The sequence below is a fragment of the Myodes glareolus genome, chromosome 5 (assembly GCF_982192425.1).
Source record: "Myodes glareolus chromosome 5, mMyoGla1.1, whole genome shotgun sequence".
NCBI lineage: Eukaryota > Metazoa > Chordata > Mammalia > Rodentia > Cricetidae > Myodes > Myodes glareolus.
In genome coordinates, this window is record NC_142030.1 from 14,341,648 (window position 1) to 14,369,483 (window position 27,836).

At 45.8% G+C, this 27,836-nt stretch overlaps 2 protein-coding genes across 4 annotated transcripts in view; one reads left to right on the top strand and one right to left on the bottom strand.

Moving 5' to 3' along the window:
- On the bottom strand, positions 1-27,823 carry LOC148121984 (epoxide hydrolase 1-like). Of its 3 annotated transcripts, none has more exons than XM_087906078.1 (9): positions 27,565-27,823; positions 20,595-20,782; positions 18,110-18,290; positions 6,305-6,532; positions 5,205-5,334; positions 4,509-4,717; positions 2,503-2,611; positions 867-992; positions 1-439 (listed from the first exon to the last, which is right to left on the bottom strand). In XM_087906078.1, the coding sequence occupies exons 2-9, from the start codon at positions 20,775-20,777 to the stop codon at positions 241-243; spliced, it is 1,365 nt and encodes a 454-aa protein (XP_087762204.1). In that variant the 5' UTR covers positions 20,778-20,782; positions 27,565-27,823; the 3' UTR covers positions 1-240. The 3 variants fall into 3 exon arrangements, with proteins under 3 accessions (XP_087762204.1, XP_087762205.1, XP_087762206.1); XM_087906079.1 differs by lacking the exon at positions 27,565-27,823 and adding an exon at positions 21,908-21,946; XM_087906080.1 differs by lacking the exon at positions 27,565-27,823 and having other exon boundaries at positions 884-992.
- The window catches only part of LOC148121981 (epoxide hydrolase 1-like), a 109,085-nt gene that overhangs the window by 64,982 nt on the left and 16,267 nt on the right, over positions 1-27,836 (top strand). The gene's annotated exons all lie outside the window — the stretch shown is intronic.

Consider the following 27,836-nt stretch of genomic DNA (forward strand, 5'->3'; position numbering starts at 1 on the left):
TTAGAAATAAAACCATTTATCATCAAACTTAACCCTGGTGTGCAGTGGGGTGATGCATATGGGATGGTGAGAGGGGACTCTGGGTGGGGGTTAAGTGTGGACCTCCAGGGTGGTCAGAGGCTGAAACAAACATTCCTTAGGAATTCCTAGAATTCCTTAGAACGGGGTCATCTCCCCTCAAAGTGACTCCAGGGGAACCAGGGTTGCTGTGAAAGCCATGGTTGGTAGCAAGTGTCGTCACTACAGCTCTGCGAGGGACACGAACTTGCGGATGTCCTGGGCCAGGAGCTTGGGCTCTTCAAAGGCAGCAAAGTGGCCCCCACGCTCCATGTAGGAGTAGGAGATGAGCTTGGGGTACTTGACCTTCACCCACTTTTCTGGAGCATGCCTTATCTCGGAAGGGAAAGCAGAAAAGCCGGTGGGCACAAAGACCTTCATCCTGCGGGGAAGAGGGACAAGGGTGAGGCAGAGGTGCTGTGTTCTCCTGTTTCCAGAGGGGACACCGATGGCCTGGGGAGAGCTCAGCGAGATCATGGAGCCATCGAAGGCTTATACTACCCTCCAGTTACAGTTACTGCTTTTCACTTACTAAGGACCCTCTTTGCCTAGGATGACTATGTAACAGGTCATGTGAGCCTCTAAATAATCACTTTGTGAGTCTGTTTCCTCGCTGTCACTTGAGGGTCTCAACATAGACTTTGTAAACCGCAATTTCTCTGTCCCAGCAGAGCAGGATTCAGAGAACATCAGGATTCCAAGAACATTTCTGTCTTTCTTATCTTGCCATCATTCCTTCTTTGAATTAAAGGCCAAGTAGTTACCAGCCCCAACCCCAGAGTCCTCCCTCCCTGCTCAGCCAGGCTTACTTCTCATGCCTATTGACCTTGGTACTCTGGCCCATGTTCTCCTTGTAGAAGCGCTGGGAGGAGACAATGGTTCCTGTTGTCCAGTAGATCATGATGTTGGTCAGCAGATCTTCCAGGGAGAACTTCCTGGGAAAGCACACAGGATGCCCAGGCTCAGTGAAAGCTAAGGCTGTTAAGAACAAAGGGGCTGCCCCTTCAGGCTGGGGACATCAGGTAAGGCCGAGCTTGGGAGCCCAGGGAAGGGCTGAGGAATTACAGTTGCCACTCATGGCTGTGACCTTCTACAGCCCCAGTGATCCCTGGTAGCTGTCTGCCTTGCAGAAGGGCCTCTGTGTTGTGGCCACTGCAGAGCACTGCCATCCCTTCTGTGACACCTGCCGACCTCAGTGATTCAGCCCTGTGGACTTCTGAGCCTTAACTGTGACTAGGATATAGCCCCAAATGGCCTCCTAACCTTGCTGATCCCATCCAATCCCAGCTGCTGACTCCTCCAAAGGTCCCAACCTTGGATGTGTCCTGATGGGCCACAGGCCTATCACTGCCCCACCTGCCTGGTCACCCTTTCTGAGAACATCTTAGTCTGGCAGACGCCAATGCCCAGTGTGTCTGGGCCCGGCATTTCCAGGTTTTTCTGCTCTAGAATTGTGATCTGCCAGTGTTGGTCCCTGAATCACCCATCTGCCCCCTTGGCCGTGCCAGCTTTCTCTCCTTCCTAGGCTAGCCATACTACCTGTCACGTTACCCCAGGACCCCTTTCCCAGCTGCCCTCCCGGCTCCTCCATCTCCACTCCTGCGCCATCCTCGACTCTGTTCTCAGTTCTGCTTCCTGAGCTGCTCTTACTGCTCAGGGCTGTAGAGCGAGGCTCTTGTTGGCCCCTGATCTTTCCGTCTGTCTGTCCCATCCCTCTGTCCTTTCCTTTCCCTCCTCTGTAGGGATGTTCCAGCATCTCTAGATGCTACCATCCACATTTTCTGTGACATCTCCGCCAGGACAACCAGACCACATGGGTCTGTCTCTCCCATATGATATTTTACCCTGGCTCCACCTCTGTGGATCTGGGCTCTGAAGGGACACCCCTTCTTGGATGTCTTGCAGCCTGTGCCTCGATGTGACCGTGCCCAAAATGAGCACGGCATCAATGCTAAGCTCTGAGTCACACAGCACTGTGTCACAGGGACACACAAACACACCCTCACACAGCATTGTGTCACAGGGACACACAAACACACCCTCACACAGCACTGTGTCACAGGCACACACAAGCACACCCTCACAGGCATGCATTCTCACTGCTCTACCTCTCCCTGCTGGTTTTCACAGAACCCACAGGTGCCACGAGCGAGGGTTCAGCTATCCTGCAATAAACGGTGTTTGCTACTTTGGGGACTTGCTGGCACACATATCTTGTCTCACCACCCACTGGAAGGCTGAACAAGTCACCGGACCTTGCTTGCCTCTACCTCCCCATCCCCTGTACAGGACAACGTTGGCCATGGTGTAGGAGGTGCAACAAGTCAAGGACTGAAGACGGTTGCTGACTTCCCCGTGGAGTGCCTTGGGACCAGGATGGGATGGCAGGCAGAAAGAGGCAGAGCCTGGGGACTGGGTCCTTGCAGCAGGGCCGAGGGGCCTCACCTCTCCAGGCCTCCGTCCTCCAGGTCACGGTATTCTGACTTGGTCCAGGTGGAGAACTTTTCTAAGATGTAGGCAGCCAGACCCACGGGCGAGTCGTTCAGAGCACAGCCTGGATGGGAAGGAGCAAGGGAGGGATTTGAGCCTGGCCCAGAGACTATGACTCCAGGTTGGGGGGTGTGGGTGCCGCAGAGCAGTAGCAGGCCCTGCAATGCACCCCACTTCTGGAGCCCTGGCCTGAGTAGCCTCCTATAGCAAGGGGAGATCAACAGCACAGCCAGCATTAAGCATCATGGCCAGGGTAACAGCATAGAAGCCTCACAAAAGTCATATTGAGCAAACGGAACTAGAATACAGAGTCCACACTTTGTTGCTCCAGTCACCAGAAGGATGAGTACAGGACCTAGTTAGAGGAGTGAGGGGGACCCATTCAGGTCCCAAAAGAGGTCATCGCCTGTGTCGGACCCATGGGGGCCTGCATTTGCAACATGTGTAAGGAACAAGGTTGCCAGCTTTTGTGGAGAGTGCACCTGGAAGGCAGGAGAGCTGGAGACTGTCTTCTCGTGTGTGTGTGTGTGTGTGTGTGTGTGTGTGTGTGTGTGTGTATGTATGTTTGTATATGTGTATATGTGTGTATGTGTGTTTGTGTATGTGTGTATGTGTGTGTGTATGTGTGTTTGTGTATGTGTGTATGAGTGTGTGTGTGTGTGTATGTGTGTATGTGTGTGTATGTAAGTTTGTGTATGTGTATATGTGTATGTGTGTATGTGTGTTTGTGTATGTGTGTATGAGTCTGTGTGTGTGTGTGTGTGTGTATTTGATGAGCATCTGTTTCACAACTGGAAAGGAATCCTGACTTTGCAAAGGACTAATGTGGTCAGGGGCTGTCCTTGATGTGGGTATGGGATGGCTATGGGTACTGTGGGAGGCTCTGAAATGAGCAAAATGATTCCCAGGTGACCTCTGAATGGACTCTAGGGAGGGACATCCAGAAGACTCCTCACAGGGTTGGCTCTTCTAAGGCAGTGGTTCTCAACTTGTGGGATGTGACTCCCTTGGGGGTTGAATGACCCTTTCATAGGGGTCACATATCAGATATCCTACATATCAGATATTTGTATTACAATTCATAACTGCAGCAAAATTACAGTAGCAATTAAATGAAGTAGTTATAAAATAATTTTACAGTAGGGGGGGTCATCACAACATGAGGAACTTTATTAAGGGGTCACAACATTACGAAGTTAGAGAACCACTGTTCTGGGGTGGGGTTCCACCTTCCCTTGTCTTCTAGCTACTTTACAGCTCTGTAAATGATAGAAAATCAGGATAATGCAAATGGTTCTGGTCTCTCAAGAAGGAAAACAATGTCCCCCACAGCAGTGGTAATTTTGTTTCTATACTTGGGATTGGACCCAGGGACTTAACAGTTTCAAGGCAAATGCTCTCCCATTGAGCTGCCTCACTGACATGTTTACTGTGTTTACTCTGAGATCAGGTCTCAGACTAAGCCACCCAGGAGGCCTTGTCTTGCTGTAGCCTCCAGAGCACCCGGGATCACAGGCTTGCATGCATCACCAGGCCTGGCTTCTTGTGGGTGTTAATGAATTCTGTATGCATTAGAAAACAAGTTTGTATTTAATACCTTTAAACAAATTACCGTTTGATCATCCTATCATTTTCCTTATGAATTAAAATTTTTAGTTTTTTTCATCTCTCTTCCTCCTCTTCTTTTTTGAATCAAGAGTCTTGCTATATAGCCCAGGATGGCTTGGAACTCACTGTGTGGACTCGGTACCTAAAACTTGTGGGGCTCCCCTGGCTCTGCCTCCCATACCTGGGATTACAGTTGCACTGAACGGCAATGGCTTAGCATGTGCGATGCCCTGAGTTCAATTCTCAGCAAGGAAAGTAGAGTCTTGTGTACCTTATTAGGGCTTTCTTGCTGTAAGCTGTGTTCTCAGGGACATTGGGATTCCCTCTGGGTCCCCCTGCCCTGGTGTACTTACCCACGGTGTCTGGCTTGGTGGCCTGGATGTGTAGGTAGCCAGTCTCCCTCATGAGGTTGTTGAAAACCTTCTCCTTGAAGGGGTAGATCAGCTCGATATCCCTCTCAGTGTAGCCAAGGAATCTCCCGAAGCGCTTCCCCAGGAGAGGGGTCAGGGTGTAGATGCTTCTTGAAAGAAAAGCCAGGTTCAAATGCAGGCCTTTCACGTGGCTGTGAGGAGAGGAATGGGCACAGGTGAGCTTGGCTGCTATGTGAGAGGAGATGGGGCTGAAGGGCAGGCCACAGGATTAAAGAGACAGTCTCCGTTGGCACCTGTCCCTTGGGGGCATCCACTGAGTTGAGATGAGTGGCTGGAGAGGAGGGAATTGTTCTAGAGTATTCTGGTCAGGCCTGTTATAGATCTTGTCCAATATGATCTAATACAGGCCTCTTTGTCTGCTTTAGACAGTCACCACAGTTACCCCAAGGAGAGCAGGGGGTCAACATGCCCTCTTCCACCCAATTAGAGAAAATCTGTTTCCTTAGCCCCAGGACCACTAGCATTTGGGCCTGAGGGGACCTGGCTAAGGGGTGCTCCAATGTCTCAGACACTGCTGGAGGGGGGCCTAGGGTGAACAGCCCTGGGTCCTGTGTGGATTCCACCCACACACAGTTCCTGGCGAGGCTGTACCATGCCTGGATGACTACATCGACTCACTTGGGAACCATCTGGGCCATGTTGGTGCAGATGAGGGACCCCCAGTCCCCGCCTTGAATGTAGAATTTCTGGAAGCCCAGCCTCGACATCAGCTTGTAGAAGATCCTGGCAGTGGCCACTGAATTGAAGCCTGAATGTGAAGGGGACAGACAGGGTGTTCTGTACAGTCTGGGGAATCATCTACGGTAGCTGGACTTTGGGGACAGTCAGGGTGTTCTGTACAATCTGGAGAATCATCTACGGTAGCTGTACTTTGGGGACAGACAGGGTGTTCTGTACAGTCTGGGGAACTGTCTGCGATAGTTGGACTTTGGGCTTCGAATGAGTTTTAAGTACTGCAGCAATAGTGGCACCTGACAAATAACAAAACATCAAATCAGACGTTTCCAATAATCTGTAAAGATGAGCAGAGGCGCCTGCCCGAGAAATCACGCAGTAAGGGGACCTTCCAAACATGCTGCAGAAATCAAAGAGGGAAGCTGAGGCAGTCAGCTAGAATGTCCCGTGGAGAGTTTTCTCTCCCTGGACGAGCTTCCCACTGTGGGCATTTTATGGAATAAACACAGCAGCCCCTGAGCTCTGCCTTCTAGCCGTCCTCCAGGATGCGACGCTCTTAACACTCTGAGCTGCTTGCTGTTCTTCCTTCTTCCCATTAGAGTCAGGGGGCCCAGGACTGGGTGCCCTGAAGGGCACTTTGAGATAAACATGTTTGAGTCTGAAATGGGGGATCATGGTAGGGGTGTCAGCATCTTTGCTTCCAGAGCCAGCTTCACATGAGCACAAACAGCACACAACTGAGCAGTATGCTGAGTATTACTCAGGGAGTCAAGGCTAGTGCTCTGGTGCCTGTGAAATTCCCCAGACCTTTCTTTCCCCAGCTGAGCACAAAGTAGTTTAGAGGAGACCAGAAAGAAGGAGCCTTGGCACCCTGTGGACGACACAGACCACAGGGCAGTGTGTCTGCTCCTGCCACCCTTGGGGCGCTGCAGGCACCAAAAAGTCTGTGAGCTACACAGCACAGGGTTCCAGGTGGTGCTGCCCTAGCAAGTACTGGTAGGAACAGACCAGTCTGGAATGAGCCGCCCTCCAGCACCCTGTACCTTTCTTGCTAGATGCCTCTGAGAAGCCATAGCCAGGAATGGAGGGACAGATGACTTCAAACACGTGCTCGTCACTCAGGCCGTGGGCCTTGGGGTCAGTCAGCAGCGGGATGATCTTGTAAAACTCATAGAAGGAGCCGGGCCAGCCGTGCACCATCAGCAAGGGTTTTGGGGTGCGGCCTGAGGGCAGCTGGGGAGGTTTCACGTGGATGAAATGGATGTCCAGCCCTGGGGACAGAGCACAGTTGGGGTGAGGAAAGGAGGGGCCTGCTGCAGTGGAGCCTGAGGTCCTGGGGATCTTGTTTCCCTGTGTGCCATTCCTGGAGAGAGTAAGTAATAGGGGAGTTCAGCCAATCACATTCTGTTTTATGGGTATGCTGCCCTTAGGCTAAAGCTTGCCTATAAACCTAGCAAGCGTGCTTGCTAGCTCTCTTTTGCCTGGCTCCTACGCCTGGATGGATCAGTTGGATTCTGGTGTAAGCTGTAGTAAGTCTTACTTCTGTTTATTAAAGCTGTATATTTTGTATTAAGATAGGCTGGGGACTTTTCATTACCAATCGCCCTGCGGCATCATCTGGTGCCCAACGTGGGGCCTTTTTCCCCCTCGTGGCGCAGGCCTAGCGGCCTGAGTGCTCACCGCACATGGGGTCTAGCCAGCTCCTAGCCGCATTTGCAGGGCTGCACAACTAACTTCCTTGGCTTTTGCTACCCCCCATTGTCACTGTATTCCCCCAGCACTCGATCTGTGAATTTAACCTTTGGATTTGAGAGTATATATTTTAGAATTTGCTTTCCGGGTCGGTGCCATTGCCACGTGGATTCAGGTGCGCCCCCACCACTAACTGGCAGGCAAGGGTCATTACAGGTAAGATTTTTCTTTTCAGTCGAAAACAAATAAATAAATACAATTTCTTTTGATTGAAAATGTCAGAAAATATTACTATCCAAAAGTTCAATGGCTTTTTTAATTGCGTTATGGAGGATATTCTGAAGGATGTCTCTGATATTCCTCTTACTTGGTTATTTCTGGGGCTTGTCACTTTTCTGGTGTTTGGATATTTTATAAGGACAGTGCAGTCCTTACAGAATGAATCTGCAATGCTGAGGGCAGAAATTAAAACCTTAAGGACAATTCAGACTGACACTAACGTCCTCACAAAAGAGTTTGGAGTTTTCAAAGAGGAGACTAGATCAGAGTTTGGAGTTCTCAAAGAGGGGACAACCAAAATGACTCGTAACCTCCAGTCCATGACTGTAAGTGCTGAAACATCAGCTGAGAGGATTAAAACCATTGAATGTGAAAATTGGACTTTATCAAAAGGGTATGATAGATTTATTGATAGGCTTTCCATACAAGAAGGCACAGTACATGCCATGAGGATTATGTCAAAGGAGGATATGATATCTCTAACAGACAAGCTCCACGCCTTAGAATTATCAATGAAGGCGATAGTGTCCATGGAGGAAATGGTGTCTCTGAAGGACGAGCTCCATGCCTTAGAATTGTTAATGAAGGCTTTGGAGCATAATACTGCACAGGAGATTCAGGATTTACAGAAGGCAATGGTGAGCAGATTTAATAAGATTGAGGAAATCAAAGACTCTGATGAACAGGAGCAAAAGGTAGAAAGACAACATTTACTTCCGAAAACTCTGAGTCGACACAGAGTTATACCCGCCTTTCCAGTAATAACATCAGAAAAGATAACCAGCTGCAAAAACCCTCAGGTCATTAAAGAACATACATGGGAGCCTATATGTATGAATGATCTGAAAGAATTTAAACAAGCAATTGTGAATTATGGACTTCATTCATCCTTTGTTAGAGAGATGTTAAAATCCTGGGCTCTCAGCAGCAGGGTCACCCCTCAAGATTGGAACCAGCTCACATCAGCTGTCCTTGAGAACGGACCTTTATGGCATTTCAAATGCCTATTCAAACAAGAGGCCAGACTTTTACAACAAGAAGAATCAGCGAAAGGAATTGAGGTTTCTCTAGATCAAATTCTAGGTGAAGGACTTTACTCTGATCCTCAGGAACAAGCTCTTTATGATGAAAACATTTTATCCATATGTGCCACAGCAGCTCTAAGGGCCTGGGACAGGGTTCAAGACTCAGGTCAGAGAGTAGAATCATATATCAGGGTAAAACAGGGTCAGAGAGAACCCTTTAGTGACTTTTTACAAAGACTAACTAAGGCTGTACAAATAGGGATACCTGATCCAGAAACAAGAAATATAGTAATTGAGTCTTTGGCTTATGAAAATGCCAATGTAGAATGCAAAAGGATCCTGGGGCCTTTAAAGATCAGATCAGCGCCTTTGGATGAATGGGTTTTACATACAATGAATGTTGATACATTTGATTATGGCAATGAAACATGGGTGCAAGAAGCAATTTCCAAAGGTAAAAGGAGACATCAGATTACAAAATGCTTTCATTGTGGCAGAATGGGACACATGAGAAGGGACTGCAGACAATGGAATTCCAGGAATAATGCCTCTTCTAGGAATAACAGGAATAGGAGGACTCAGCCTTCAGGTTTATGTAGGAGATGTGGAAAGGACAGGCATTGGACGAATGAGTGTAGGTCAACAAGAGATAAACAGGGCAACCCGTTGCCATCCGGAAACTCAATTGGGGGCCTCAAGCAGGCCCCCATGGCAAATGTGGTCCAGTCATTTCCGATCACTGCAGAGAACATGCCTCTTCAGGGAAATTAGAATGCCCCATGCCTGCTGTTAAAAGCAATAACGGCCTGAAGGATGAGTTAAATGTGGGGAATGAATCAAGAAATCTAAGAGGACAAAGTAAACGGATATTCTGGCAGACTTCTATAAATGAACAAAGTCCAAAGCTAAGAGTGTGTGTAAACGGCAAATTTATTACTGGCTTACTGGACACAGGTGTGGATGTATCATTACTCCAGAATCTTGGCATCCGCATTGGCCTCTTCAGGAGGTAGATATTCAGTTCCTAGGAATTGGAACTCTATCTCGAGTAAGACAAAGCATGAGATGGGTCAATTGTATAGGTCCAGACGGACAAATAGGAAAACTAAGGCCATATGTAGCCAATATTGCAGTGAATTTATGGGGCCGTGACCTATCACAGCAATGGAATACCCAAATTAACATTCCTGCTGCTTCTAGAGCCTATATTCCTGAGGAAAATATTACAAGATATTACAGATGGTGGAAACCAGCCATTAGAACTATACAAGAACACAACACAATTGATGGTCCTTCAGAGGTACCAACAGCCATGCCTCTAAAATGGTTGACTGAGAAACCAATATGGATTAGACAGTGGCCTTTAGCTGAGGAAAAGTTACAGGCTTTAGAACAGCTGGTACAAGAGCAATTAGATTCTCGACATATAGAAGAATCTACCAGCCCTTGGAATTCTCCTGTATTTGTTGTTAAGAAAAAATCTGGTAGATGGAGAGTGGTGACAGATCTTAGAGCTATCAACAAGGTTATTCAACCAATGGGCCCTCTGCAATCTAGAATTCCTCTGCCCTCCCTGTTACCAAAGGGATGGCCTCTTACAGTTATTGATCTGAAAGATTGTTTCTTCACTATACCATTACAAGAAAAAGATAGAGAAAAGTTTGCCTTCACAGTGCCTACTTATAATAACTCTCAGCCTGCAAGAGGTACCAGTGGACCGTCCTCCAACAGGGAATGTTAAACTCTCCCACCCTGTGCCAATATTTTGTAAGCCAACCATTAAAAATTATATGCAAACAATTTCCTAAGTCCATAATATTCCATTATATGGATGATATCCTGATCTCTGATCAAAACAAAGATACCTTAGAAAGGCTGTTTGAAGAAGTAAAAATAGTGTTACCTAAATGGGATTGCAAATTGCTCCTGAAAAAATTCAGAGGGGAGATTCTGTTAATTATTTAGGTTATAAAATAGGTTTACAAAGAATTAAGACACAAAAGGCACAAATCAGGAGAGACCGGTTACGAACTCTTAATGACTTTCAAAGATTATTAGGAGACATCTCCAGCCTACGACCGGCTGTTGGGATAACACCTGATCAAATAATTCATTTAAACAAAACCTTGGATGGTGATAAAGACTTAAACAGTCCCAGAGAATTAACAGCTGAAGCAGAAAAAGAACTGACAATGGTTGAAGAGAAATTACAGGAGGCTCATGTGGACAGGGTAAATCCAAAGCTTAGTTGTATTCTCGTTATATTGCCTTCCAGAATTTCTCCTACAGGAATCTTGATGCAAAGAGACGATATTATCTTGGAATGGATTTTTTTTGCTACACAAACCAAGTAAAAAATTAAAAACTTATGTGGAAAAAGTCTCTGAATTGATTATAAAAGGAAAATTGAGACTTCGTCAATTAGCAGGTATAGACCCAGCAGAAATTATAGTACCTTTCACTGCTGATGAGATAAAAAAAAAAAAGTTGTGGGAAGACAATGAACCATGGGAAAGAGCTTGTGCTAATTTTTTGGGAGAAATCAATAACAATTACCCAAAAAGCAAGAGACTTAATTTTATAAAGAGAACTTCTTGGATCCTTCCTTGAATTGTCCGTGATGCTCCAATAACCGGAGCCTGTACATTTTATACTGATGCTAATAAATCAGGGAAAGCAGGTTACAAATCAGAAGAATTGAGTAAAGTGGAACTAAGTCCTTATGATTCTGCTCAGAAGGCAGAATTATATGCCATTTTTATGGTGCTTAGGGATATAAAGAACCTCTTAATATAATTACTGACTCACAATATGCAGAAAGAGTTATCTTGCATATTGAAACTCCTGAATTTATACCTGATGATACAGAACTGACCTCATTGCTTATCCAGGTACAAGACATGATCAGGAACAGGCTTTGCCCTATGTATATAACACACATCTGATCCCATACGGGTCTGCCAGGTCCTCTAGCACAAGGTAATGCAGATATTGATCACTTATTGATTGGTAGTGTGCTGCAGGCATCTGAATTTCATAAAAAACATCATGTCAATAGCAAAGGCTTGAAAAAAGAGTTTTCTATTACATGGCAACAAGCTAAGGAGATTGTAAAGAAATGCCCTACTTGCTCTTTTTATAACCAAACACCATTGCCTGCAGGGACTAATCCAAAGGGTATTAAAAAGAATGAAATTTGGCAGATGGATGTGTTTCACTTTCCAGAATTTGGCAAATTAAAATATGTACATCACACCATTGACACGTACTCAGGTTTCCAATGGGCAACTGCTTTAAGCTCAGAAAAAGCTGATTCAGTAATCTCTCATTTATTAGAAGTTATGGCCATCATGGGTATACCTACACAGATAAAGACGGATAATGGTCCAGCTTATGTTTCTAGGAAAATGACACGATTTTTTGCTTATTATAATATTAAGCATGTTACAGGTATACCATACACTCCTACAGGTCAAGCAGTTATTGAAAGATCAAATTGAACTATAAAAGATATGTTGAACAAACAGAAAGGGGTGGAAAATACCCCCAGGAATAGGTTACATAATGCTTTATTAACCTTGAATTTTCTCAATGCTAATGAGAAGGGGACAACGGCTGCAGAAAGACATTGGATATTGGAAAAGTCTGCTGAATTAAATCAACCAATTTATTTCAAGGATGTGCTGACCTCACAGTGGAAACCAGGACATGTGCTGCGTTGGGGAAGGAGAGGAAAAATTGTGGATACCATCAAAATTAATAAAGGTTTGGTTTGAAGAGGAGAAGCCTCTTGGAAGAGACAAATGATAACTCACTTACAAGGATAATAATCACACCAAAGGTAAGGGAAATATATAGGTTGTGGGCAGGGTTCTCTTCTTGTCTCCACAGGAGAAGGCTCATTTTCAAAGGATCCAAAGGACCCTGGATAATTGAATATAGAAACTGCCTACGACCAAAAGAGGATCAACAATGAATCCAAATAGTTTAGGTAAGTATTACTATTTTTTAATATGTACTAATGCGCATTTATTTATAAATATGTAGAGCTGGTTTTGGAGTTGGACAATGGCTCAGTCCCTCTTCCTTTCCAATCCTGTTGATAAGAGACATCCCAGAGTTTCTGTCTCATGTCAAGAGCCAAGATACGGGACAGAATAACTATAATTGATAAATTTTCTTTGCCTTTCCCCACATCTGTTTCTATCTGTATTAATATATATATATATATATATATATATATATACATGTCTGTATATGGCTTCGTAGATAATGTTTAAATTTCCCATGACAGACAATAAATTTTCCTGCAGTAATCTTTAAAGCGTCTAGGATGAAGATGGGGCCCCACAACACCAACTCCACCTGGTTACTGTGATGTCATAATGTTGACAGCGCTATTTTTTTAGACCTGTTTTTTGGTACCAGCTACACAAAACAGTTCTGGATGCTGCACAATATTTGACAAGACTCTGGCCAGACCTCCTCAACTTATTCAGAGACTATTTACAACTCTCTCACACCAAATGTTTATATGGGAATTTTATCATCAATTATCTTCACAGGACCCCTAAGAGAAACGTCGCCCCTGTGACAGCTGGAAGCAATTTTAGAGGACAATGTCCCCTCTCCCAGTAGAATCTGCCGTCAGGTTTAGGGACATCATTTAGGGGTTGGTTATAGTTGATATAGGGATGAGGGAATGGGGGAGGTATTTTGTAAGCTCAGGGGTGTTTATCAAAAAAAAAAGAGGGGATAGATTGGGATAATAATATATTGGTATTTGTGAGTTATTGTTTTTAGAAAATCGTATTGCTGTTGATTTTTGTACATTGATATATTGAATACTGTATGTGAGTGTGCTTCTACCTCTATTTGTATTAATATATATATACATATATTTACATTCCTACCTCTGATTAACATATTTATGTACATTGTTTACATTTGGAGGTCATTGTCCTCACTCATTGCACAGTTGTACATTCTCTTAGTCTTCAAGTTAGATAGATAGAAATCCATAGTCATAATGTTTATTATATTTATATTTAGGCTAATCAGGCTAATTAATAGGCTGCTTGTTCATGAATGCAACAGCCACTATGTAGCTTATATTCTCACAAACCTGCCAGAAGCTGAATATTTTGGAAGTCATAAATGCCTTCGTCAGTGGTAGAAGACCACGTGCCTAATATACATGAGGCCCTGTGTTCAGTGTGAGCGCCCTCACACACATATACACACACATAGATGTACGCACATGTAAACAAACACACACAGATGAACATACATGCATACACACACATGCACACACATAGATGCACCCACACATGCACACACACACACACACACACACACACACACACACTTAATGTTCCTTACTTGTCAAACATGAAAGCTCAGCCTCCTCGGTTCCCTGCAGAATAGCTTGTTTCCTCTGTGGTAATGGGGCCGTGTGAGGGTTGTGCCTAGACAGGCACAAGCCCAGGAAAAGGACCAAGTTGTGGTTTCTACAGAATGCATATTGACTTCACATCGTATTAAAGGAGAAAAACCATAGACTAGACCCTCAGGGGCCAAGGACTTTATATAACTGTATACAGAGATTTGGAGTTCTCAGGGATAAGTTCCAAAATTATACAGAGCAATTGTCTAGGAGTGGGACAGCTGAATACTTTAGTTTTAGTCTTTGTGATAAATGTATTTAATTTTTCTATTATGAACAGATAAAAAATGTATGCATTTTCTACATGTATTGGCTGAAGCACTTCTTATCATTTTCCAATTATAAAACTAAACTTTTAAAAGATTTATTCTATTGTATGGTTAGGAGTGTTTTGTCTGAACGTATGTCTCTATACCACACAAATATCTGGTGCTTGCAGAGGTCAAAAGAGGGCACTTGATGTCCTGGGGCCTGGGGACCCTAACTCTCTGCAAAGTAGGAAGTGCTCTTAGCTGCTGAGCCTAGCTCTCCAGTTCTTGCACTAGACTATTGAAGTTCTCAAAATTGTTCTTTAAAAACTTCATCCATTCACATTGTACTGCTGGGGCCTTGACCCCAGGCATTGCATATTCTAGGCAAATGGACGCATTTGAACCACACCCTTCTCCTGCAGCCCTGGTCATCATGGCTGTAAAAGGCAGGTCGGGCCCTAGAACTTACACATCTGTCTTTTCCACAACAGTCTATGCATTTTTAGCATCTCCCCAGCCCAGTTAGTCTGCCTCTCTCAGCTTCTGTCTCACATACCTCGCTTAGGTGGAAGCGTGAAGGATGCACCCTTTTGTGAAAGACGCCTATCTCCCAGGATGGTATGATAACTATCCTCCCTACGGTTTATCTGCCCACAACGTCACACTGAAGAATTGTTTTCCTTTTGAAACGGTTATCTCTGTCCCAGGTTGAGCCACAACTTTTGATCCTCCAGCCTCTACTTTCCAAGGGCTAGGATTACAGAGGATGACACCAGCTTCGCTGTCTCCCTTTCAAAGCCATGTGACATTGGTACGTAATTCAGTGCTGTGCAACTCAGGTTTCTGGGCTTTAATCTGACCTTATTCTCAGGTGAAGACGAAGGTTGATCTGAGACCTGACTTGTGTTCTAAAGGACTGCTTCCTTTAGCACAGTGCACATGTTCAAGAAACACTTCTAGAATGTTATCTTCCTTTTAACAAAAGTAAGAAGCTGGGCTTGTTCTATTTTAGAACCTGTTTTCCCCACTTCCAGTACCTCCCAGGGTCCTTCTCTGCTGCGAAACTCACTGCCATCTTCATGTTTACTTTATTTTATTTTTTTATTTATTTTAGTGGGTATTTTTATGATTTCTGGGCTACACTGCACGGTATGAGGTTATTTTTAATTCAAAATTTAGTACCACATCATTTGATCTTAAAATTCGAAAAAAAAAAAAACCCACACATCCACATGGGCTCTCCCGAGAAGCTTATGTAAAAACAGCAGAATTTGGATCTAGACTAGGAACTCACTGACAGGAATACTTGCCTTTATCTGTGCTCCATTATAACAGTTACATCACAGAGACTCAAAGTTATTATCATCCTTATTAATTCCTATTAGTGTTAGATATAGAGCCCAGGGTCGTGCACAGACTGCCACGGGGCCACATTTCAGGCAGGAGGATGCAGAAAGCAGGGTGAGTCACCCCAACCTGTGGGGTCCAGGAAAGGAGCGGAAGGGAAGAACTGCGGGGTATGAGGACTGAAGCTCATAGATGGCCCACAAGGCCATCAGAGAACCAGGATTCCAAGCTCAGCAGGCAGACCCCATCCTGTCAGGACCAGGTCTGGGAAAGCACACACAACTGTTCAGGGGTGAACTCCAGGCTGGAACTGCCTTCTTGGAGCATTTGTACATGGAGGAAGCTTTGTGTTGTGACACAGAGACTGGGGCGTCCAGAGGTCACTGGAGAAAAGTTGTCACCACACTTAGCTAAGTTTGTCACCAGAAAGGAAACAGCCCTTGGCACCTCCTGCCCTGCACTCTGTCTTATTCTCCAGCCTTGGCTCACCTGTCCCTCACACCAGACTAGCTCCAGTCTTGGTGCAGTGGATCCTTCTTCCAAGAAGCCCTTACTCACAACTGAAGGAAGCAGCTTTGGAGCCTTCTCTCTTTATGCCCCTAACCATGATCCATAAGACAGGAAGACCCGAACCTGCCCTGTCTAAGTGCCCATCCCAGGCTGAGTACAATACCTGTGATGGAGAAGTACCCTGTTCGTATCAGCTGCACGGACACAGAAAAGTTGAGACGGCAGAGAGATCCATGTCTGAGCTCAAGAAGCAGGGCCACTGGCTTTAAATGACAACCTGTGGGGACTGGTACGTCAGTCTGAACAGATGGGCTTTGGGAGAGTGGCTTGGATGCTCTCGACAACATCATGGCAGGAGACGCCAGGTTCTGGAGAACTGATGTGGGATTCCCCTTTGTATGCTGTGAATATGATTGGCTAATTAATAAAGAAAATTGGCATGGCCTAATAGAGTAGAACAGTGTTAGGTGGGGAATACTAAACTGAATACACCGGAGGAAGGAGGCGGAATCAAAGAGAAGCCATGTAGCCCTGCCGGAGACATGGCATCAGAACTTTAGCCGGTAAGTCACAGCCACGTGGTGATACACAGATGAATAGAAATGGGTTAAATTAATATGTAAGAGTTAGCCAATAAGAAGCTAGAGCTGATGGGCCAAGCAGTGATTTGATTAATACAGTTTCTGTGTGATTATTTTGGGGCTAAGTGGCCAGAAACGAACAAGTGGCCTTCTTACAGCAGAGAACAGCATAGCGGGACACACACAAAGAGTGAAACGTGACCACAGAGTAACTCCAGACTCCACCCATAGTCCTAGCTATTTGGGAGGCTGAGGCAGGAGAGTTATTTTTTTATGCTCCCAAATTCAGACCAGTCTGGACCATAGAGTGAAACAGCATCCTAAAACATGGACAAAGGATTTAGACACAAATTTCTCCAAAGATCTAAAAATGACTAATATGCAATGAAAAGATGCTTGAAACCATTAATGATGGTGAATAGTTAGTCTGCATCACCACGAACAAACAAAATGACAATATATGTACACACACACACACACACACACGATATCAATCTTTACCCTTCAGCATGGCTACTGTCACAAATTCCAGGAATTAACAAGCCTCAGGGGAGAATATGGAGAAACTGGAACAGCTGTGGACTCCGGAGGAAACATAAAATGTTCTGTTGCTGATGGTGATTTCTCAAAAAATTGAGTATAGAGATTCTATCTGATTCAGCATTGCCATTTCTGGGTGACAGCCCAAACAGTTGAAGAGTCTCTTTGCTTTCTTTTGTGTTTTGAAACAGGGTCTCATGTGGATGGCCTACTTTGACCTAGAACACTTCATCCTCCTGGCTGCACCTCTAAAGTGCTGGGATTACAGGCATGCAGCACTGCGTCTGGCCATAAGCAGGGTCTTCAAGAGGCAAGCGTACACCCGTGTTCAGTGTTATTCACAACAGCCAAAGGGGTCAGCTTGGGCTGGTGGAAAGCTTCTGGAAACAGCCTGCCTAGCAATGAATCATCTTCATGCCATGGGACAACACACTTCTTGCCACGGAGCTACTGAACTGTGAACTTCAAGATCACCAAGGTCAGCGAATTTTATGTTACATGCATTTTACCACAATAAAAATAAATGGGTTAAAAAATTAACAGCATGATTTAATTTTACTAAAGATTCCCTGCTTAATCAAGTCTTGGCAAAATTTTGCTTTCTATTAAGGGTCGATTAATTCAGATGACCCTGGGGTCAGCCTTCCTGGAAATAAAGAGTAGACTTTGTGCCTTCAGGGCTAGTCAGAGGGACAGTGTGAGGGAGGTCATGAGGTTGAGGGCTATAGTTGAACAGGACAGTTTATCATATGGTTGACTGTTGAGCACCCCAATGGATTACCTAGCCTGAAACTCCAGCAGAGGCTGAGCTGATTCAGGCCATACTCTGACCCCAGGCTTCCTTTGATGATATTGCACAAGGACCTCTAGATTCCTAACTGGACTTTACAGGTCTTTGGTTGCAAAATCATTGTTCTGCCATCAAGTCTAGTGCTACACACTGATGGTTTGTTGACTCTTGGCATTATTTGTATATCCTGCAAGATGGTGAACCACAGCATCTTTGTGGCCTTTCACTGGATTCTGGGGTGCGGCAGCATGATTGACTTGGGGTCACTGACCTTCCTGCATCCTGGAGTGCTGCAGCATGGTTGACATTGGGTCACTCATCTCACACAGGAAGGCAGTCCCCGTGACTCACACACCACTAGGCCAGGCTGGGCTTCTGCAAACTCACCTTCAATCTTGGTCTTGAAGTGAGGATACTGGTTGAGGATCTCCACCTGCTTCCTCCAGTCAAACTCGTTCCTCCAGTAGGACACCACTTTCTTCAGGTAGCTGGCGTTGAAGCCATAGTGGAAGCGACTGCCCTCCAAAGGTGGGGTTGCCCGGAACCTATCGATCCTCTGGTGTAAGTCCTGCAGTGAAGAAGCCAGGGTGGGTGAGCAGAGGCAGGAGAGAGCTGTGTCTACAACTCAGAGTGAGCCCTGCAGTCACAAACGAACACCATGGAGGGGCCACACAGGGCTCATGGGTGTCACTGGATCCCTGAAGAGCTTACGGGTTCTCCCTGTGGACTTCAAATTCCCTTTCATCTATCGGTGGGATGGGGGGTGCAGGGAGAGACTGGAAGACTGCGCAGGCCACACATGATCCGTTCTCCCTACCAGCATCTTCTCATTGCTTAGGCGTGTCAACAATTCTCACTCTAAACACACTAAAACCATGTATAGGTCTGGAGCTGGAATACTTTGCAGGGAGTCACATACCAAGTTTTTAGGCAAGATGCAAGCTCTCTACTCTTTCCCTGAAGTGAAGGACCAGCCATGGATGATCCCCGCATGAGCGGTGGGGCTGTGACCACAGATGAACCCCAGATCATCTGTGGGGCCGTGGCCACTGATGAGCCCCTCATGAGCAGGGAAGTCACACTCCAGTCAAACTTACACACAGGACTGAAGCTCAAATGCCAGACAATCATCACATGACTTCAATTATTACTTTTTTTTTTGTTTTTTCCCCCTCTGTTCCTTTAAAGACACCAAAGTTTGCTCACCAGGCAGTTAAATACAAGTGGTAGGCTACACTTGGCCTTGAGTCATGGTCTGCCAGTTCTTGCTTCACAGTATCAAAAGATCCTAGCTCAGATAAAAAGGACACAGGATCCAAATACAGTGGATTCAGTTCAAAGGTCAGCATTCCTGCTGAGGGACGTGCCTGGTGCCTCATGGAGTGGTTCAGGTGTCGTTATTCCCAGAGGTTTTCATGTCCCTGGGCCTCCCACAAACAGGTTTGGAAACTTAGACTCCTTCCAAGTCTTGGCTCCATTCAGAAGGATCCTCAGAGATCAGCTTCTACCATCAGCAGTAAGGGCCCAGCGCGCCCCACACAGGAACCTTAGCCACTTGCTCTTGTCTTCAGTCCAGTTTCCGGTCTCAATCCCTTCCTCCTGAGACCTTTTGTGACCTTTTTTCTAGAGCCTGATGACATTAATCTCTGCTGATGTGTGGGTCACTCTATCTTTGGATACTCCCTTCTTGCGGATGGATGCTAAATGCTGAGCTGTGTGAGGGAGGGGTCTCTGTTCTCCAGGCACCCGGTGGGGCACCTGTCACAGTAGCTGCATAAGGACCGCATGGGGAAGCAAAGGATGGGCTTTGTAAGGTCTGCCTCCTTGGGACCCCACTTGGTCTGGCTCCTCCAGAAGACTTCCTTCTCTCCTCCCTCTACCCTCTGGCCCCTCCTTTCTGACTCCAACTCTACGTGGAAAGGCCAGGATCCTTAGACTTAGAATACATCACCCAGGACCCACTGCTGTACCATTCTCAGGGCCCACCTCTGAGAGCCGGCACAACAAGTGATTGATGTGGGATTCCCCTCTGTAAGCTGTGAGTATGTTTTATTGCCATTGGTTAATGAATAAAGCTATTTTGGCCAATGATGTAGCAGAGCAAAGCCAGGCAGAAAATCCAATCCAATATATATGTAAAGAAAGTAGGCCAAGTCAAGGAGACATCATGTAGCTGCCAAAGGAGAAGGACCTGGAAACTGTCTGCCACAGCCCTGTGGCAATACACAGGTTAATAGAAATGGGTTAATTCAAGATGTAAGAGCTAGCTAGAAATATGCCTGGGTCATTGGACAAACAGTGTTGTAACTAACATAGTTTCTGCGTGATTATTCGGGTCTGGGAAGCCTGGAAATGAAAGAGCAGTCTCTGTTTACACGTGACAATGGACAGGCTTGGTGTGACGATATGATGGGCCCAGAAGTGGTCAACACAGTAGGGGCCTACCCAAGGCTGACCCTGTGGTCTCCATGTGACTGTATTTCCCGAACACTACTTCCCTCTATATTTGTGACTTCCATATCTACCCTGGGCATCTGCTCACTTTCTCCCTTAAACTCTGGACTGGCTGCAAGTGGGCATGAGGCTAGGGGGATGAAGCTTCCTTTGGTCTCTGATGCACACAGTGACATTGGAGAACCCTCTTGGGTCTTGCGTGGGAGAGGAAAAGTAGCCAGAGTGATGGGGTTAGAAAGTAGGAACTACCACTTAGGAGCACAATGCATCTGCCCTCAGGGGCTAGAGCAGACAGACAAAACCTCAAGATGGCCCATTTCCTATGTTCCATCTTCAACCATGTCCCCACTCTGTTCTAAGCAAACCACAGCCAGTCTGCCCCTTTGGTTCCTACCCAGGCTGGGAAAGGGCGTCTCACCTTGATCTCCTCGTCTGATGTTTCCACCTTGAAAGGTCGGATGCTCTCATCTTCTCTGGCTGTGGGCTTTGACCCTGGGCCCCACCAGCCATCTCCGAGTGGTAAGGCTTCCTCCTTGTCCTGGGAGACGAACCAGTAGATGACAAGGCCCAGCACTGAGGCCAGGAGGAGTTCCAGCCACATGACTCCTGTGAGATTGGATGGGAAGAGAGAAATAACAAGCTGTAGCATTAATTAAATATGACTAAAAGGGATTCACTAATAGGCCTGCTTAGGAAGTTACATAGAAATAACTAACTGAAGGCCCCTGCCTCACGGTCACTAGAAAATAGCTGTAAACCCATCCAGTGCTGTTCCTCCTAGACAGCACAGAGAGCGGTAAGAAATGCTTACAGCTCTGACTTAGGAGGAGTAGGTGTGTTGAAGCTGTGCTTTTAAACTTGCTCATCAGAGGCCCCTCCTCTCATTAGAAGAGAGCAAACATTTGACAAACTGCCTTGAAGAAATGGCCTTGAGAACTGCCCAAGTCTTGTTAAAGGCCGTGTAACCAGGTTCTTCTGCCTCTGTGATCAGCAATTGCCAAAAAAAGAAAAAACCAGAAACCAAATAACCAAAACACGTTGCAGCATAGAGATTTAAAAAAAAAAAGTGCCTTCATTTTCTGCTTCTGCAACACTGCTCAAAAATTCTCATGGGGTAAGACCTTCACTGCCGCCTGCACATGGAAGTTTGTGTAGAATCACACCACAACGTCCTACATACAAGGTGGCCAATTTATTTCCAGACTGATTTCGCCGAGAATTAGCAGGGTTCCCGATGGACAGCTGAAGAGTCTCTGAAGGCTGGTTGGATTTCTCGTTGGGTTGGGTAAATTTCCTTTACAAGGTGATTGGTACAACAAGAGGAGTGATTTGGCCAGGACTTGTTTCCTGGTAGGCCAGAGACTCTAGCTGCCAATGGGCTACTCCCTGGCACCTGCCCCAAGAAATCCTGGGTTTATTCACATTTGTCCTGTAAGAAAAATGTCAACAATGACAGAGCAAAAGGCATTCTTTTTTGGGGGAGGGGGGACTAATCAAGATGTGAGAGTTAGCCAGTAACTAAGTCTCTAGAGACAATGGGCCAGGCAGTGTTTAAATGAATACAATTTGTATGTTGTTATTTCCAGGGCTAAGCTAGCTGTGTGGGAGCCGGGTGGGACAAAAAGCAGGCCTGCCCGCAGCTCCACACTACAAGTGGCACCCAACGTGGTAATTAAATCCACTTAAAAACCTGAGAGGGCTTACAAATAAGGGAAAGATAGTTTAACATACCTTTTTGCTGTTTGCTAGGACGTGCCGTAGAGAGATTTCCTGATTCAGCAATACAGGCAGAAAAAAAGCCGTGTTATTTTAAAACACAGCTTCCTCGGCTTTCCTTTACTAGAAAGTGGCGGTTTTGAAATACCAGTTTCTGGGCTGTGCCGCCATTGCAATCTCTGTCTGGCTCCTGCAGGAGACAGAGCTTTTGAATGGACCCTTTGGAGTAAAGTGCTATGATTTGTTTGATGGCAACTAGACTCGCTGTGTGCCTCAAAGGGGGTCATTGTGTGCCGTGGCCCAGAGGCACAAGCAGCTCCGCCATGCTAGCAGTGCAATGCACAAGGCTCAGAGGCACCAGCGGCTCTGCCATGTTGGGCTGGGTGGGGCAAACAGGCAGTACCTGTTTTTGACCAAGAACGTTACAGCTTAGATTTTTAAATGCTTAGTGATTTAAAACTGCAAAACAAAAATTCTTCTGCATAGTAAAAAATTACGGATTCACAATAGGACAGATTCAGACATAAAAGACCTCTAAATGGGTCACAGTGTTGGATGAGTGTACGTAGGCTTGGGAGAGAGAAGAAAAAGAATATAGAGAACAAAGTTAATGCCTTAAAGAAAAAGGGTAAAGTCTTTAAAGAGACAGAGTACAGATAGTTATAGATTAAAAGAAATAAATAAAATAAGCCACGTAAAAATGAAAAACTCACAGAGAGTTTGGATTCTGTATATTATGTTTTCTTTAAAACTTTTGACTGTGAAGGAGCTAAGTACAGAGAGACATTTCATTATATGGGCTGCCAGGCTAAACCAGAATGGATATAAGGGTATTATGACTTCAGAATTTGGGTCTAAGAATATGATGCTTTGGAAAGGAGGTCCTTCCTTTGTTTTCACAGAGGATGAGACCCTGTGGATTGCTTCTATCCCAATATGGTATGATAGACCACACCCTCCTGAAAGGTTGCTGTGAACACCCTCAAAAAATTACTTTGCTCAACTGCCGACTAAAATGAATCTAGCACACAGATTATACCATAAAAGACTTGAATAACAGTGCCCCCATTCAGCACGAAGCAGTTTGGAGAGAAATAACTATGGCCATATTCCCAAATATTGTTTATAAATGTTCTTTTACATTTAATGGGTGATATGATATAGATATAGATAATTTACATTGGTATGGATTTAAGGTCAATTTTGTTATACGTATATGTATTTCTGATCTTGATTAAGGTATTGTGATTATGTAGTTCATTTAAAAATGTAATGTATAATTAGGAAATATAGGTTGTTAATGGATAATCATCAATAATAGTCAAGCTTGTAGTCATGTTAGTTAGATTTTCTAGATACATAGAGATATATTTCAGTTAGATAGGCATTCTTCATATCTTTCAAAGACTACAAAATATGGCATTTAATGTTTTAATAACTTAGGGTTTTTCATGACAATGAGACACGTCTGCTCCTGGCAGCACCAATCTACTTCAAGAGGAAGATGGGCATCGAAGACGCTCCTATGGAGTTGGTTAGCCATTTGGGCAAGAAACTGCTCTTGCCTGGACTGTTGCATGAACTGGACATAGAGAACCCACAGAGAAAGGACTGCTAAACTCTCCTAAAGGTGAGATGGTCTTTCGGGGTTCCTGATTCATGAAAGAGTCTGCGAGACATTCTGCAGGACACAGCAGATGATGACTGAACTGCCTTTGAAATTTCCTGTTTCATGGAAATGTCTGCTGGATACTATGGGCCTGAAGGCCGAAGAGGGATGCCCCAATGGTACAAAAGAACTTTGGGTGACTGTACAGGCAGCGAGATGTCTCTGTCATTTCTAGAGTTTGGAAGTTGCTTATTTCTTGTTTGCTTAGGTAATATTATATCCTTCTGGAGTCTTTGATGGAGTTGAAGAATGGTTAGTTATAGTTTTCCTTCGTTATGATAAAAGATAAAATAGATACAAATATTTTAACTGTGATTCTTACTTGATAACTGTTTTGTTGTATGTAATTTTACTATGTTTAAAATGAAAGCCTTTCTTTTTTGTTTAAATAGAAAAAGGGGAAATGATGTAGGTGGGCCTTCTGTCTATGTGTTATTTTCATTGGTTAATAAAGAGACTGCCTTGGCCCTCTGATAGGACAGAAAATTAGGTAGGTGGAGAAAACAGAACAGAATGATGGGAAGAGGGCAATGAGGCAGACGCCATGGAGCCAGCCACCAGGTCAGACATGCTGAATCTTTCCTGGTAAGCCACCACCTCGTGGTACTACACAGATTATTAGAAATGGGTTAATCAAGATGTGAGAGTTAGCCAGTAACTAACTCTCTAGAGATAATGGGCCAGGTAGTGTTTAAATGATACAATTTGTGTGTTGTTATTTCCAGGGCTAAGCTAGCCGTGCAGGAGCTGGGTGGGACGAAAAGCAGGACTGCCCGCAATCCACACTATATTTTTTTTTCTTTCCGAGACAGGATTTCTCTGTGTAGCTTTGGTTATCTTGGAACTCACTCTGTAGACCAGGCTGGCCTCGAACTCACAGAGATCCACCTGCCCCTGCCTCCTGAGTGCTGGGATTAAAGGCGTGTGCCACCACCATGCAGCTGAAAGCCATGCTTCTTGTTTCAGCTGTGTTTTGTTTTTTTCACACAAACCCCAGAGTTTATGAGGAAGATTCTTCTGCGTGATCGCTTGGCGGTAGCTGTCACTAAAGACTGCCACACCCTTGGCTTGCACACGGCCGCCACAGCCTCACACAGAAGTGCTTCTTCAAGGTGTCATCTCAGTGGCTGTGAACCCCATCTCAGATCAAGGCCTCTGTCCTTACCGACCACCATGGTCAAGGATCATTTGTTAAAAAAAAAAAAAAAAAAAAAAAAAAAAAAAAAAAAAACCAGCCTTTGCCATGTGACTTTTAGTTTCTTTTGTTTGCTTTCTTTTAATTGCTGTGACTACAATCCACATTCTTAATCACACTAGGCCAGAACTCTTCCTCTGTTTCTTCATTTCCACATTCCGCATTCTGCCTTTTTAAAACATCCCTTTGTTCCAGCCTCTTTGACTATGTGCATGGTTTATGATTCATGTGTTCCCAGTGCTGGGCTCTGTTGTTTGAAAGAAATAGTAGCCTTCAGACTCTGCTTTTTGTAATTATCCTGAGGGGAGCTCTGACTATGATCCTCAGGAGGCCACAGACCCTTGAGCTCCAGCCATTTTCCTGCCTCAGTCTCCCTAGGACCCAGGACAGCAGGCATGGATCACACGTTCGGTTTAATTTAGGCCAACATTCCTGAAATTGTGTATAGAAAAGTTGGAAGCCAATGAGAAGATAGGTAAATCCACCCCACTCCTACTGTGTCATGAAAACCATGAACTATCCTGGGGAAACGAGCATGGTGGCTTTGACACAGCCCTGGATGTGCTCCTGGGGCACGTTCTGAGGCCTGGGACCTCTGAGGAAGCTTTGGCTCCTGGTAGGAAGGTTTTCTGTCCACCTAGATCCCTGGGAGATGAGGGACTACCCGCCCTATGGGCCTGACAGCAGGGCCTGGGTCTGAGTGGAGCTGACTGGGCTCCTTGCTCCATCTCTCTAGAGGGCTGTCCTTCTGGTGGAAGGGGAGCAACAGGTCAAAGGTTATGGAAGACAGAGTCCAGTTGTGGATAAAGCATTAGGAAGCTCATCTTTTCCCCCGTATCCTCTCTGTGCATTTCCAACAGTTTATTGAAACAGAAAGCACACACCTTTCAAATGTCTAATCCAGTTGGAGTATATTTATATGGTTGCTGGTGATTCCTCCATGTTCCACCCTCCCCTGGGTCCAATGCAACCACTTCTCAAATTTCTGTGGCTACTCATGGCCTATTAAAGTTCAGGAAATCAGATTATGTGTTAATCCCCGTTTGATGCCTGTTTTTTTGTTTGTTTGTTTGTTTGTTTTCCCCCCTCAAAGAGAAAAAGAACTTGGTTTCTGAAGACCAATAGGAGGAAGGCTCAGCCCAGACTGTGGCCTGGCTCCTCAGCTTCCCTTTTCCCAGGGAGCAGCCAGTATGGCTATGTTGGAGGAAGTAGGCTGGAACATGAACCGTGTCCTCGGGACAGTGGCAGAGGAGGTTGCATAAGACGCAATGTGTGTAGGAGCAGAGGGAAGACAGAACATAGAGGGGACCAGATGGGTGCAGGGCCACTCCAGGCAGTGGAAGTGTAGGCAGGAAAGCAACCTGTCTGTGTGTCAGGCTCTTCCTGGGTGTTGGTAGAGGCCCCAGGGTACCCCTATCCAGAGTCCCTTAAAGCTGATAATCAGGCCTGTGGGTGCCCTTCCTGGATCCACGAGTGTGCAGAGGGTCAGCACTAGGGATTCTGCCGCACTGTGGCTAGGTATTGGGCACCTGCTTCCTGGCGTGTATGGGAACTCACACGTGGAAACTGATTATGTTTGGCAAGTGACCTTACCAACCTCCCCAAGCCCGTCATCAGCCCTGGAGTCCACCTGTCTCTTCCCTCACACCCAGCATCACTAGGTACCGCACCACTGCCACACAGATTCGGCCCCCTCCATGGCCAGCTCCTCTCTGCTCAGACTCCCCACCTCATCTCAGATACCGCTGTGACTTTCAAGATTGACACAATCCCCATTAACTTGAACCACAGGCACACTTAGCCTTCACACCAACCAGCTTCCGGAGCCATGCCCTGTGAACACAGATGTGAGCTTTCCTACACATTTCCCTCCTCAGTTCTGTGTGGCTCAGAGTCTCTGTGACAAAGTTTCCAGGGAGACCAGAAAGGCTTTGCTGGTCTCGCCAGAGGGCAGCTTTGGATGCTGGGGAGCGGCCATTCTCAGCCTGTCTGGCTGAGAATTTCCTTTCCTCACTCTCAGTGCCTGTCCCCAGGAAAGGCGTCCTTGATAACTATCAGCCAGGTGGCAAGACCAGCATTCATTGAATTAAAACAGACCAGGGGTGGACACAGACAGGCCTGTCTGACTTTAGTGGATTAAGAAAAGATGTTGAAGGAAGGGAAGAAAAAGAAAGAAAGAAAGACAGACAGACAGAAAGAAGGAAAGAAAGAAAGGAAGGAAGGAAAAAAGGAAGGAAGGAAGGAAGGAAGGAAGGAAGGAAGGAAGGAAGGTAGGTTGGAGGGAGGGAAGGCGGAAGGGACTGAGCGGGGGAGGGGGAGAAGGGAAGGAAGAAAGGATTGTTGCACAGGTTTCTTTCTTTCTCCTTCTTTCCTTCTTTCTTTCTTTCTTTCTTTTTTTTTAAATCTAAAGCCACCTCTTCCCTGACAAAAACCTTACTCTTGGAGAAGGCGCACAGAATCCTCTGGAGCCTCTTGTCATGGAAGGTAGGGTAGGTGTGGGGACTGTGGGGGACACAGGGAGGAAGTGCCCTGGCAGAGCTGGCATGTGCATCCAGTTCCCCCAGCCCGAGGCTCAAACCATAATAGATCCTGTTACCAGAACGTGAGACCGTGCCTGTCTCGGCTCCTGTCGTGGTCCCTAGCCCTCTGCACCACAGCCGGCACAGACAGTAACTGTTTTTGGACCCAGCTGAACAGGTCCTGGAAGCAAATGAACAAATTTTGCATGATGTCATCAGGAGAGCAGCAAGAAGGGGCAGCAGGAAAGATGACCGACTTGTCCATGGAACTTGACAGTCAGCCCCTTACCCGATTGCAGCAGGGAGCGACCAAAACGCTTCTGTTGCTTTCCCTGGGGACAGCAGTGTCTGATCTCCTCTTCTGGGCAGGGTTATCCCAGTGTGCCTGGCCGTCCACAAGGACTCAGTGCTGGCTCCCGAGTCCTCGTCAAGCAGCAGACCTGTGGAGCTCTGCACACAGTAGCAGCCCGAGCCCTTGGGAGAGGCAGGGCAGACCGAGTGTGAGTGTCTACCCACTCGCTTTTGTACACTTGCACAGCCCAATGACTCAGCTGATCTGCT